The sequence below is a fragment of the Melanostigma gelatinosum genome (assembly GCF_949748355.1).
Source record: "Melanostigma gelatinosum genome assembly, chromosome: 17".
Classification (NCBI taxonomy): domain Eukaryota; kingdom Metazoa; phylum Chordata; class Actinopteri; order Perciformes; family Zoarcidae; genus Melanostigma; species Melanostigma gelatinosum.
The window spans coordinates 11,052,731-11,067,303 of record NC_136650.1 but is presented as its reverse complement, the minus strand read 5'-3'; the positions used below and the strand labels follow the sequence as shown (position 1 = coordinate 11,067,303).

General features: G+C 42.1%; 1 protein-coding gene across 2 annotated transcripts in view; it reads right to left on the bottom strand.

The window, feature by feature from the left end:
- Window positions 1–229: 229 nt before the first annotated feature.
- Window positions 230–14,573, bottom strand: part of csmd3b (CUB and Sushi multiple domains 3b) — a gene marked incomplete at its 3' end in the record, with an annotated part of 316,085 nt that continues 301,741 nt past the window's right edge. For both annotated transcript variants that reach the window (XM_079288066.1, XM_079288067.1), the window contains exons 59-72: window positions 13,380–13,562; window positions 13,034–13,210; window positions 11,273–11,452; window positions 10,529–10,702; window positions 10,136–10,309; window positions 7,977–8,050; window positions 6,684–6,795; window positions 6,402–6,581; window positions 4,866–4,925; window positions 3,421–3,591; window positions 2,249–2,373; window positions 1,823–1,910; window positions 999–1,134; window positions 230–389 (exon numbers count right to left, since the gene is read on the bottom strand). In XM_079288066.1, coding sequence (XP_079144192.1) covers window positions 230–389; window positions 999–1,134; window positions 1,823–1,910; window positions 2,249–2,373; window positions 3,421–3,591; window positions 4,866–4,925; window positions 6,402–6,581; window positions 6,684–6,795; window positions 7,977–8,050; window positions 10,136–10,309; window positions 10,529–10,702; window positions 11,273–11,452; window positions 13,034–13,210; window positions 13,380–13,562 — 1,994 coding nt within the window. The remainder of the gene's footprint in view (window positions 390–998; window positions 1,135–1,822; window positions 1,911–2,248; window positions 2,374–3,420; window positions 3,592–4,865; window positions 4,926–6,401; window positions 6,582–6,683; window positions 6,796–7,976; window positions 8,051–10,135; window positions 10,310–10,528; window positions 10,703–11,272; window positions 11,453–13,033; window positions 13,211–13,379; window positions 13,563–14,573) is intronic.

The window sequence follows — 14,573 nt, the reverse complement described above, 5'->3', positions numbered from 1 at the left end:
CAGTGAAGGAAAGGAGCCAACGCTGCGGTTTGGTTTGAAGTGGACAGCGTTCCCTCTGCTTGGGGGAGGTTAGGTTTCTGAACTGGGACTGAAGGTAGTTTGTAATCAATGTATAGACCGCCTTGCTGACGATGTTCAGGTCTGCGTCGAAGGCTTCCCCCTCCACAGTCTCAATTGTGGTCCCATTAGATAGCTAAGTCATTGAGTTTGAAGAGAGGATAATCAATCCTCAGACCATGGTGCAGACAGTATTTAGATTCGGATCGAATCTAACAACCTTCTCCTCCACAGCCTTGGCGCTGGTGTTGTACATGGGGTTCTCAAAGGCAGCCTGGCCGTTGTTGTTCTCATGGACTGAGCAGCCTGTGTACTGTGTTTTTGGTGTGGTTCTGTGGAAAAAACAAAACAGAAAAAAAGAACACACCATTAACGAGATAAGATGGTTCTAATTGCCTACTAATATTAACATAACTGGGTAGCCAGTGGACAAGTGAATGCAGTCTTGGGAGAAGAGGCATAGTAACCAAGCTTTAAGAAGGATTAGAGAGAGCGTTGTGCTCCTTAGGAAGCCTAGTGAGATTCCGATCAGCCCATCCAAAACTAATTCCTTCAGCAAGCTTTTCCTTGAGATATTAACAGCAGAACAGAAGTTATTTGCATCTGTTAACAATGTGAACACCAGTCCATTGTACTTAAATCATGTCTCTGAAAAATCCAATTTAACACTTCCTAAACAGAATTGTGTTGCAGTGCAGTTTGCGGTAGACAATTGCTTGACTGTCTTTTAGCACCTCAACGACCAAACCACCGAGGCAGCTGCTGTTTTCATGAATTAGGCCGCTTCTTAAAATGTTAACAATGCCTTTCAACCTTTCTGTGAATGACAATCACAAAAAAACAGAGGTGAAGTAAAAATGCCGTGACAAGAACATATTCTTTTCTACTGCTGAAATTTAAAAGAAACACATTTAAAGGAGCCACACCCTTTTAGCAGATACCTTTGTTTGTAGAGATAGAAGCCAAAGCCAGTGAATATAAGAGCAAAGAAAGGCACCAGAATAGCGATAGCCACAGAGCTGCTGTTGGTACCAAGCTGAGGTGGTGGCGAGTTCTGACTCTCTGACATATTCAGACCTGCAACATACAACAAAATGCATAGTCATTATCCACACAATTAAGAGTGACTGCTTTAAGATAATCGAAACGGTGATTCTGTTCCCTAACAAAAACACATGTGTGACAGAGTATTCCTCCTAGTTGTTGTACTGTACAGCATGTACGACATCTGTAGCAGGGATGCTGGTAACTGTCAAAGTGATTGGCATTTCTCACCGCAGCAGCAGCAAGTGACATCTTATTAGCAGTGGATGCTGGAAGATTACTTTTTTTAAATTTATTTTTTACACTTGTAGGATGTCCATTGGCTGGACTGGAGAAGTGGTCAGAACTTATTAAATCTGTTCTTATGCCCAATATATTTGTTTTTTTGGGCAGTCTGTTTTGGCATCGCTGCAGATCAGCTACCTATATCTTAAAGTGAGGGACTGCTTTCAAGTCTATTTGATGGAGATGGATGTTGTCTGTGGATGGAGGTTAATGGAGTTCAGTCCTTGTACGATTTGGATGCGTTTGGTGAGAATGAGCCCACTGCAGGGCTGACTCAGCGTTAGCAATAAGGTCACTGTTGCCAGCAAAGAGAAGCTCCCTCATCACTTCCTCCAGTAGTGATGTTCTCGCAAGGAGTTCATCAGATTTTTCCAATCATCATTTATCGTCCAAATTGACTTTTGTGATGCTGTTGCTTAACCTGGGAGAGAATTACCCAGTCTCTGGAGTCCAAACTGTCCGTAGTCTTTTCCCTGAATGAAACCCTGGAATACGTAACTGGAACCGTCAGGCTCTGCCGATACCTGCAGAGACGAGAGGGGGAAACATGGGACAACGGTTGGTTACAAGTACAAATGCAACACATATTTCTAAACTTTTATTCATATATAGTTTAAATATTTCATGGCAAAATAGCATTTACTCTGCTTGAACACCATGCCAAGTAATGAGCAGTGAGATGTCTCACTCTGACAGGTCTGAATGTGTCCTATAGATGTTGGTCCACCAACTGTTTGTCTTGCACTTTTGATTCACAATAATATGGACCATTTCTTTGGTCACATTTTGTTTTAACCCCTCGAAATTATTTTTCCAACTGAAATTTAATTTAGTTGACTGCCCTGTATCCACTGAGACTTACAAATCCATCCATGGTCCATGAGTCATCTATGATTTTGGCTGGAGAGACGGCTGAATCTTTCAGCTGGTTTCCCTGGTTCTCATAGTTCACCTGGTACATCAGCAGTGACAGCCTGGCCTCGGAAGCTTTATATACTCCTACAGAGGACAGCATAAACAACTGGTTTACAATATAACAGCGCGAACAACGTGAAATACATCAGAAATCAATGGCTGGGGTTATTACAGATTGTTACATCTCTCAGCACGCGGTTCTCCTTCCACTAGTGCATCGGCAAGATTTGTACATCATGTCCAATTTAAATTGTAAAGACAAAAAGAATCTGAATGCTGCTGTAAAAATAAATAGAATAAACAGTGATTCAAAAAAAATGGATAAAACTGGGAGAGAGCTGAATTTTGACAGCATATTTGGACCAAAACTAAAAGTGTCGAGTCAAGAAATAGTTCAAACGTGTGTTGTAATTTTCGCTTTTATGCTCAGCTAAGTTGATCTAAGATTGATTTTCTTCTTCTCATGTTTCTCTCAGAAAGAATGCAAACATTTTACAAAATGTTGAACGACTCCTTTACAGTGCTTAGGTAAGTTCAACTTGACATTTTAAGAAAAATCTAAAGAGCAAAAACATTCAAGGTTGATGCAACTGGGCCCTGGAACTCTAGTCTCTGTGGGAGCACTTTAGCTGTTATTGATCTGTAGTAAAGCTGCTCCTTCAAGCCAGAGGGCGCATGTTAAAAGGCCGGCGCTGTAGCCCTTTGGTTTTGTGATATGGTGTTTGTGCGCTCTGCTAACTCCAGGAACCAATTCGAGCTTCAACAGGATTTGTGTTTTAATAGGGTCTTAACCCCCTGCTGACACTGTTGTAGGACCCTGGGAGGTCTGTGTGAGCTCGGGGGGAGGGGGGGGGGGGGATATAAATGTGAGACATTAAAAAGAAGCTATATAGGAAAGTAGTGAAATGCAGAGCCTGTAAGAAATGTTTCAAAGAGTCTCAGTGAATGTGTTATGATATGGAGCTCCGCATTACACAGAATAGCCGAGTGTTTATTGATTACCAATGCATACATAATGTACTGAATCATAGTCATGATACACAGCAGAGTACTGGCTATGACAGGTCCTGTCATGTAAAGTCACGTATGGTGTACTGGAGGGTATGGTTAATTATCCACATTCAAACATGCCTGACAGGAGCAGTTCCATATTGCCGTTGCTCAGGGAGACGTTGACTCTCCCCGTTGTGGAGTTGAAGCTGGTGATGCTCAATGACATCGGCTGCTTCCTCCCACGGTAATTATAGGAACCTTTCCATATGTAGTTAGGAGCAAAGACGTCATCGGGAACTATAGAACGGAAGAGAAAAGAACAGAGGAGGAGAGATAGGACTGATCAGAATACAACAGATTACAACAGAGCAAATTAGAATATAATAGAAGAGAATAGAACAGAGGATATTAGAGTAGAGTACAGTAGAATAAAATGGAATAAAATAAAATAGAATAGAATAGAATATAATGGAATATAAGAGAACAGAACAGACTCAGACTTTACAGAACGGAATACAATAGAACAGATTAGAATATAAAATAACAGAACATAATACAATTAAACATATTAACATAGAACATAAGCAAATTAAAACAGAACAGATTAGAATTGAAAATAAAAAAACGGATTCGTACAAAACAGAGCAGAATAGACCCGAAAAAAATAGAAGAGAACAGATTATAAAATAATAGAACAGAATAGATAAAAGCATAGAATAGAATAAAATAGAAATTACATTGCGATAGATCATATTTTTTTTATAGATAACAGTCTAAAATGTCAAAAGGAAATATATTGACTGAACAATAGTCACAAGTCTTCACTTACACAAGATGACAACATGCATGAGCACAATATGCATGAACAAAGCAGAAGCCGCCAAACTGCTTGATTTTTAATGATTTGGTTACAGAGGGCTGAGGGCTATCAGTGAGATCAAACATGGCACGCAGTTCAGCTAAATCAAATAAACATGTTGCAGAAAAATGCATAAAGGATCGTATTACCTACAGTCGATATGGAAATACATGAACGTTCAGGTTGCACCCCATGTTCATATGTTGTACATGTAGTTAGATACAATAATTAATACCTGGCTTTCGGCGGAATCTTTTCTTGGATTAAAAGGCTGCTCCCTGTTTTGATAATTACAGGAACTCGTGCATACAGTAGCTATGGGAACTCTTTCATGTGCAGTGAGTAGCAAGACGTTATTAAATAACAAGAGAATAGGACGGATCACAACGGAAATAGAGAACTGAACAAAGCGACAGCACAGAGAGAAGGAGATAATCATCGTAGTTTATTCACCTTTCTGTGTGTCGTGAGGAACAATAAATTATTCAGAACTATGATGGAAAGTGCAATAAAATCGACAAAAACATGAGAAAAACACTGTGGAACAGAGCAGAGCGGACTGAACAGGAGCTGAGCAGAATGTATTAAACGATAGTAGACAAGAACAAACTAAACCGTACCAAAATAAAATATATCAACAGACTCTAGACTAGACAAAGAATGACAGGACTGAACTAGCCTGGAATAGGAAAGAAAATGTAATAGGACTGACCGTTTAGTTTGGGACTGGGAGTTCCTGTTGCTGGTTTCACCGGCTTCTTCTTCTCTCCAGCTACACACACACAAGAGAAACAGAGGGTGAACTATTATGTCTCATTGAAACACACGAGCGGAGCTGTGGGGACAAAGTATGAGAAGGGATTAAAAGGTTCTGCTTTGCCTTCCAGGTCCATCAGTTGATATCTTACTACGCTGGGGCCATCCAGGGGAGAGTGCACGTACATTACCAAATTAGAATGCAGGGTTGGTCCCTATTAGTCACACATGCGCATAATGAACGACAAGTGTGTTGAAAAGGGTTATCCAAAATAAGCCTCTTTAATGAGGTATTCGTAGGCAATGCAAATCGAGTTCATGACCAATAATTGTCGTGCATATTGGATCCCTTTTAAAAGTGGCCTTAAGAGACTTTGGGTTTTGACCAGTCAGGGAAGCTTCTAACACCGCTTCAAGATGCAGCCATTGTTGCCAACAAGTACAGGCAAGCAAAGGGACTGGGTATTTGTCCTAGAGTCTCAAATTGGATCAGAGAGTGCTCCAATGTTAGAGGCTACCTCGGGGCAAAAGGGTGACGGACTTGGTGGAACAATTTCAAAGTTGAAGCTTGCAGTTTTTCCTCGCACCAAGGTTGGTCCACAACTTCCTCTGGTAACAATTCTTGATGGATAACGCAAAAAGCTCAAGCATTTCTAATGTGCAAAAACTAAATATACACAAATTGGCACATGTGCCTTGTGCTGTTTGCAATAGTGTTGATGGAAGTTTCTGTGATACAAGATGAAGAAGGCACCTTCAATCTCCACTTTCACAATCTCCATCTGCTGATTGTGTGACATGATTGAAAGCTCCAGAACAGCTACTAAAGAGACATTATGGTGAGATTGTTTTGGCAAGTATTGATGAGGTTTAAGTACTCCCTAATGCTGAGTATTCTCTGTGAGTTTTTACACGCTCAGACAAAAGGTCAATCAGTCACAATCCAATGTTTCCGAGCCAAATTCCTCGAATGTCCAAAGATAGTTGGTAAACCCAACAAACAGATCATCCCACTTCTCATAATATCTCTGCAGAGAGTCTTTTTAAAGATACAAGCCTAGTAAGCTTGAATTACGCTGAAGCTGGGATGTCTGGAAACATGATACCGTGCACATATTTCGGTAATTTCATGTTCACATAGAATACCCCAGTGTGTATATGTTGGGCAGGTCACAGTTTAAACCCAACGCATTCAGTCTGTTGTTGTCAGCTCAAGAGATAACCTCACCTGGAAGGAGCTGGTCAGGCGGATCTGATGAAGGATGAAACACCATGGCATATTGTTTTATCTTTTTTAGTTTTTTTCATCAGGGCTGCCAGACCAGCGACCAGCCCACCAGGAAATCTAACCCGACACCAGATGGCCAGTTTACCCCAGTATACCTGCTGACAAAGTGTCCTTGAGCAAGACACACGCGACACTCCTACCTGTTCACTCGTTTCTTTTCTGGACACGATCTTCTATCAAATGCACTAGAATCTCCTTTTTTACCTCGACATATAGGCATCTTTCCCGTCCAAGTGCCGTCATTCTTGCAGACTCTGTGTTCAGAACCACCCGCCAGGAAGAAGCCATGCTGACAGCTGTACACCAAGGTGTAGCCAAAACCAGGCAGATCCATCCCCACCACGTCCACATGGAGCGGGCTCTCCGGCTGCTTACAGGCATGGGCTGGAGAGGGTGGGGGAGAAATGCGTGCACGCGAGTCAGAGTCTGACGGGCAGAAGATGGATTGGGTGACGGGTTAACAAGATAAGATGTGTAGTTTCCTACGTATGCACTCTGGTTGTGCGCCGCTCCACGTCAGATCAGGCTGGCAGGTTCGAGAGGAAGAGCCCTGAATCAAGTGACCCGGCTGACACTGAAAAGACACCACGTTTCCCACCTGTGGAGAGGGGGAATGAGACAAACAAACACACACACACACACACACACACACACACACACACACACAAATATAACAAGAGTTAACGCTTTCTGAAATTCTTCAAAGTAAAGGAATGCTACATTTTTAGGACATTGGTCATTAAAACAGATGAAGAAGTTTTGCTCTGACAAATACCACATACAATAAAATGTTCATTCAAAACTCCATAATATGTCTTGTTTATATATTTAGAGCATTTGATGTCACTCATCAAATTCATAAAATACCGTCAGATTATGTGCAAATGCACGTAACAGCGTACTAAAGCTTTTGAAAACAGAAATAGTGGATACAATCCACAGTCCTTGTTCTGTCCATGAATGTATTCCAAGTTCGGCCAAAAGCTAATATGAGACTTCAGCAGTCTGAGGCAAATCAAACGGTTATCTTCCAACATGACCGTCACTTTAGTGACATTGCCTCTTTGTTTCCAGTGTTTCCTCGACGAGCTGCAGTGGATGGGGTATCTCCTGGTAGTTGCATGTGGGTTTTGTTGACAGCACACAGCAGCGGCACTAAACCAACACCCGACTGCCTGACGGAGATGTCCACTTGATTTGACCGACTCAGAGAGCTGAAGCTTCGGCTCAAATGTAGAATACATTTTTGCACAAAACAAGAACTCGGAATCCTCCCCCTCCCGTCTTTTACAGTGAAGTAAACAAAGGAAGGGAAAGGATGAGCGATTATAGCTCTTTCAATATAAATACGACACATTTTATTGGGATTGTATTAGGATTGAAAATCAAGGGAGAAAGAAATGTGAGTCATGGTCCTGATGGCCTTGGGGTTAAAAAGCTTCCTATGATTTTGATTTTGTCACCTCCATGACGCATCGTGGGAGCTATGTCTTCAATATGTCTGGTTGTGTAAGGCCGTTCTGGGATTTCTGGAATTTATTTTCATATTTGATTAAACTGCAAAATAACGTCAAATAAAGTTTGACATGTCAAACTGTCCAAGTTGAAATCCCTTTCTTCGTCTGTCTCACTCCTTCCTTCCCTTCTCTTTTTTTGTCGTTAGATACATTGGTGTGTTCCACTTTACCTATTAAAGGAGTCACAATGAAAGCTCCTATATGAGTTACTGAGTTACCTGTGCAGGAAGCTCGATAGAGTTATTTCAGACGGATATTTTACCTTGAAACCGAAGGTCCGGTTTAAGGAGCCGTAGCGCGGCGTCCCTGGGTTATCACAGCTGGTCTTGGTCGGCTCTGGAAAGAACATCACAAGCGTGGAAGTTATTACGAACAAAATCTCAAAGAAAAATGCATTCGAGGTACAGCATTGTATGTCCTCCCTCAACTGTCCTCTCCTCTGTTGTCATGGTAACAGCAGGGTATAGATTCCAGCAGGACAGCAGGGGGCAGTAGTGCTTTATCAGAAAACGAAGCAGGGCCGGCTTTGAGTGTGTGTGTGTGTGTGTGTGTGTGGTAGGAACATCAGCATGTAGAGCACATCCTGACGCAGAGCTCTATTCAATAAAGCTTCCGAAATGACAGATTCACTCACCCCCTCTCCCTTACTCTCTCTTCCTGTACCTCTCTAACTGCCCCCCCCCCTCTTACTGCTGTCTCCCACTTCCTCTCTTTCTCTAACTGCTCTTTGCTCTCTTCCTCTCTCTTCTATTTTCCCATGTCACCGTATTACTCTCTGCCCACACGCCTACCTCCCCCCTTTCATCTGTCTTATTTAAAGAGCAGGCTGCTTCAGCTCAAAACTCATTCTGCTTCAGTCACATAGCGATACACATCACACCCCGACGTACAGCTGCAGTCACACACGAATAAATCAACTCCAGCAAACAAGCCCAACACTGAACATTACGTTCTCAAACACACTGAGATGTTTGTGTCGGATGCCCATTCCCGTTTCTGGAAAACATTTACTAAATACTGGAAGTTACGGCGTGTACTTATGTCCCGCATTTTCTCATTTCATTGAATGTCTAACTGTTTTAGAACTTGTACTCGTGTATAAAACCTCATTGTAACTATATTTCCAAAGTGTAGTGGTTCTCCGATGAATGATCAGCTGCTTCACCTTGATTTGAGATGAATATTCAAGTTACATGACCATATCAAACATATATTGCACACAATGGATTGTGTCTATCTAGTTGTTATGCCAATCACCGGCTTAAATTGAAGCTAAAGCTCGTGAAAGAGAAACTTTTAATATTCACTCACACTGTGTTTAAGTCGGAATCATTTCTACATGTAAAATGTAAAATTCTATATGTAAAATGCAAGATTTTGACGCTAACAGTGAAAGAAGCAGCAGTTTTATAAGGAAGACGTGCCAAAACATCAGTGGAATTATTTAAGGCTTGTCCTCCGAAGACTCCTTTCTTATTTACAAGATTGTGTCAGATGAGCCTCCAGTCACGATTCATTATTATTTCAATAGGTCTGTGTAACTTTAACGGCCACAGAACAGTAGCTGCTCTGCACGGCAAACCCGTGAGTAAATTGAAACGCGGGCGTTGACGACGGGTCACTAACTGCCACGATCATTAGGCAGGGGAACATCAGACACCAGCCAAGGCTCCCCGCTGAGCCACAAACCAGTCATCATGAACTGGCAGGCTTCACAGGGTACAAGCCCACACGGAGAGCAAAAACCAGCAAAAGCAATAGTGATCAAAAGGAAACATGTACAGCAATGGAAAACCATTAAAAACAAGTCTGTTGTACTCTGCTTTGATGTGATATATGATACATATTTTACTTCCGATGAAATATTGTTCAAAAGTCTGGGGGCTCTCTTGGACTTACTATCGCTGCCTTTTAATTTCAACCCAGTAACGACCAAAATGTATCTCCAAGATTTGAAAACTGGAATTTAATGTCTGGTCAGATACATGCTCTTGTTTATTATTCTCTCATCACATCAATATGCTGCCAATTAGTTGTTGTGTGGCTGCTTGTGTTTAAACATTTAACATTTGAGAATTTTCACTTCTTTTGTAAAACGAAAAAAAGGTTTTTGTAGGGAAAACATGTTCATATATCAAAAAAAGATTTGTGCGATACACAGTTCTACCGAGAGCCAAAGTCATTTTCAACATACTGTAGGTTCTTGCAACTGAAAAAAATATGGAAAATGAAGAGAAATTAAAACTGATTTCTGAAGGCCAACATAGAAACAAGTGCACATAACTGTAATATAACTTATTATAATAACTTTTTTCAGAATAAAAGACAGTATATATAGATATTTGGATGACTTGTTTCATTTGTTGAATGGCCTCCCTTGTCTTGTCTGGTCATCAAGTGAACCTAAAGTCCTCAACGTACCGATACAGCGAGGATGCGTGCCGCTCCAGGTGCCGTCACTCTCACAAAGCCTGGTTGCTGTGCCGACAACAATGAGAGGAGAAGCACAACTGAAGGCGACTTCCGATTGGTAGATGAAACTTCGTCCCTCTCTGAAACCACCGGCTGGAGTACCTGGGTCACCACAAAACTTGGCTGCGCACACACACACACACACACACACAGAATCCCATTTCAGCATGTGCTGCTAACATTGCTGACAGGCATTTGCATACATTTTGGGCAGCTCAAGGACAAATGTAGATTTTGCTTTCAGTTGTAACTGATGGTTGATAAAGAATAATGACAGGCAATTTGTGTGCTGGTATACGAGGGTTAGGGTGTGTGTGTGTGTGTGTGTGTGTGTGTTCTTACGTAAGCACTGCGGTAGCATGCCGCTCCAGGTGCCATTGGACACGCAGGTCAGGACAGCCGGGAATGAGAGCTCATACCCAGGTGAGCAACTGTAGCTCACGCTGCTGCCCCATTCAAAGTCGCTGCCCTGCAGTACCCCATTACTGATGGCAGGGGGAGGCAGGCAGGTCACAGCTATGAGAGAGAGAGAGGGAGAGAGAGAGAGAGAGAGAGAGGGAGAGAGAGAGAGAGGGAGAGAGAAAAAGAGGGAGAGAGAGAGAGGCATCAAGTTTTAAGCAGCTGCAGCTGAAAAATGATTGCCGATGTAAAGGATTTCAACTATTGATTAGAAAATGTTCTCATCATTTTTATTACATTACAATTTACCAATTCAAATATTTGGGAGACACCCTTGTCCAGGAAGTCTTGTAATCAAGACCAGTAACAGATATGGTTTAAACTAATCGATTGGAGGTTGTTACAGGTGACTCATATTATCATTCTTGAGTCTCCTCACAGAGGCACTGAGGAGAGCAGAATCTGCTGTGTCAGTCTTTATATCATGTTGCTCGGGTTATACAAAGGTTTACGTTGGACTAAGAGCTCATTCATGAACATATCTGTTACAATGTGCTACTTGTGCGAATGGGACATACATACCAGTAACACCCTCTGGTCAAAGTAGTGTCAGTGGTGGTTTTAAAACATACTCTACAGAAAAGTTAAAGATGGCCAAGAACAGTTTAAGGATGATAAACAATGTACCTGTACACATGGGCATATTCCCACTCCACGTCCCATTGTGGGTGCACGTCCTCAGAGGTGATCCGTCCTCCTCCATTCCGTATCCTGGTTGGCACTGGAAGGAAACATTCTGACTGATGGTAAAGTCTTCTCCGTAGCGAAGCCCGTTAGCTGGCACACCTGGATCCCCGCAGTTTATCACTGCGTAAATGGACAAGCGGGAGTTGGAGAGTGAGAGCTGGGATGACGATTACGATTACTTTTCAACTCATGCCATGGCACGACAGAATTAGCTGAATACTTCTTCTGCATGCATGCTCTTTCATATATGTGATATACAGTGTATGGAGAGAAAAAGAAAGACAGTGGAGCTGACAGAATTCAATCAAAGGACAGAAAGGGTGGTCGTGAAAGAGGATGGATACTGAATGCAGACAAAGGGGAAAGACCTTTTGTTGATTTCAGTGGGAATTTTTATTTTTGTACTTCTAAATCTTAATCACAGACCTGGTAAATATACATCCGAATGGCATAGTTCAGGTTAAAGTTTGTAACTGTTAGATGATTTAATCCCAGTGTAACCACAGTTGGTGTTATCCAAGAGATGACTTCACTAGAACTGCATATATGTATCGATAAATACTCGACTTCACTTCACAGCTACTTCTTTAAAGTTGTGGAGATCAGAGTGCATGGCAAATCTGTGCGATCATGCAATCCATATGATCTCTTCCGATTGAGTTATGGGCTTCAATTGTTATGAATCAAACAACAAAGATATTAAAAATGGCCGAGGTTGTCCTGGATTCCCCAGATAGAACTTATACAGCACTGTCCTTCATAGTCTAATAGGCACTTTAAACGCTTTTAAACGCACCCCAGACACTGTCATGGCTGTTAAAGTATTGCAATCGACTGTAAAAGCTATCTCCGTTTCGTCAGGGGATTCTTAAAAAAGCGTTGCTCTTTCCTGGACCCAGTCTTGAAGAGATGTGGTTATTCAGCATTTCTATATTTTTGTTCCTTACTGCTGGATATGATGTACCTTATTTCTTTGCGTAGAGCATTAAATACATGAATGTCACTGAATGTTGGAAAATATAAAAGAATACTGCTGGGACTCCTTCACGTGGGGTCCAAAGCTCAGTGAATCTCACCTTGAGACACAATGTGCTTTACAAGATATCCTGTTAGCGAGTGTGATTTTGAGTGTTTACGTGCCACTTGACATGCAGATGTTGTAATCTGTGTAACATGCAGCACTGATTAACACTTGTTCAACCATGGCTTCAGTCACATTTCATATGGGAGCAGAATGTCATATTTTATGGTTATTTACAGAGATTAAAAAGCAAATTAGCTGAAGTAAACAATGATCAAGGTTATTCACGACACTCTAGAAAGTCTGTATAGCAGGTTTCATCACTCAGAACCGAGGCTGTCACAGAATCATTTAAAACCAGGAATCAAATAAGGTGGAAAAAAGGCTGGAAAGGAAACCTTATAATTATACACCAGTAAGTTTGCCGATATTTACGGTTTGCAGACTTGACGTTATTTGCAAAGCGATGATTTAACACCCTGATTATAAACAGTAAGTAACACATGAAGCGGACAGTCTGCTCTTTAGGCTGCAAGTCACCTTACGTGCGAGTTGTTTCCAAATAAAAAAAGTGTTGCACAGAACGGCATTTACTGGTTGACCATCAGATATTCTTAAACTATGCACAAACTGATCTGTTGGTCAATCAGCCACCTCTCCATATTCAACAGGTAACTCACTGGTACAGTTGGGCTGTGCCCCTGTCCACGTCCCGTTGGCCTGACACAGCCTGGTGGTGGCGCCGGTGAGCAGGTAGCCGTCCATGCAGGAGTAGATGACAGAGTGAGAAAAGGTCGTTCCATCCAAACGGAATACTCTGCCATTACTGGGAGTGCCGGGGTTACCACACTGGACAGCTGGGGGGGAACGAGGGAATGAGTGAGAGAAAAAAAAAAAGCCTTGTGCATCTCAATGACTTGCAGCTCTACGCATGACTGATTCTTTAGGGAGAGTGTGTTCATGGGTAGATCTGTGCACTGCTGCTGGACAGCAGTTGATTGAGATTAAGTAAAATGATCTCCCTACGTTTACAGAAGGGCTGCGTGCCAGACCACGTCCCGTTGGGGAAGCACATCCTCTCCGAAGAACCGATCAGATCATAGCCCTCCGAGCAGCTGAAGTGAACGTTGGAACGGATCCTGAAATCTGTTTGTTCCCTGGAACTCTGGGAGGGAATGCCAGGATCGCCGCAGGAACCAGCCGTGTCGCCTACAGAGCGAAACACAAGGAGACAGTCAGGCGAGAGAAGGGAGAGCGAGAAAAAACAACAAAAAAGCAAATGATTATCGAAACAATAACTGTTGTTATACATCAACAACATTGTCCAGTGAACTCAGCAGTGTAAGGGCAATATTTGCTTCCGGCTTTAATATAAATCACATTCTCAGGGTCCTCAGCATCACATGGCTGCTTACAAATTGTAGTGGACGGCACACATATGTTGGTGACAAGGGGCGTATGTTTGCCTAAGTGTGTGTGTGTGTGTGTGTGTGTGTGTGTGTGTGTGTGTGTGTGTTTGATTCTGACTCTGCCCTTGCAGAGCCGCCTGGTCAGCAAATTCTGCCTGACAGACAGAGCACTCTCCTGAGAACAACCACACACTTTCACACACAAACGCACACATTTTCACCCACGTGTACAAGCCAAACATTTCTGGTCACTACTGCTTAATTGTCCAAAATTTGCATCGGCTTATGTGTCAAATTAATTCGTTTTGAACAGCTCAAAAAAGTGCAGAATGCATATTTTACCACTTTTGACGACATTTAAAATGTACTCACACATACACATCCATTAAATCCATTCAACGTGTGATAATCAACCACCTTAAGAATTTCCCAAATGTGTCAGTGTAACAGAGTTAATGATTCCACTTGCCATCACTGGCCATTGGTTGCTAGTATTACCATATTATTTAAGTTATTGCTAATCCTTATCATTTTCATGTTATTTCCTTGTTTAAATATTATTTACAACGTATCATTAGTTCCCCATGGAGACAAGTGGGTTGTGTGTAACAGCGCCCTCTGCTGGCTGCTTGCAGACTCTAGTGGTGCGCCCAGCTTTCATGAACTAGTCTGAAGCTGTTTTCATGTGTTCCGGAGCTTGTGACCACAACGTTGTCTACGAGAGCCACTGAAGCTGTTCTGTCTTTTACCAGCTATATTCTGTCCGATGAATAAACGTCTGGTTGGAGCCATCAAAAGATATCGTGTCCTG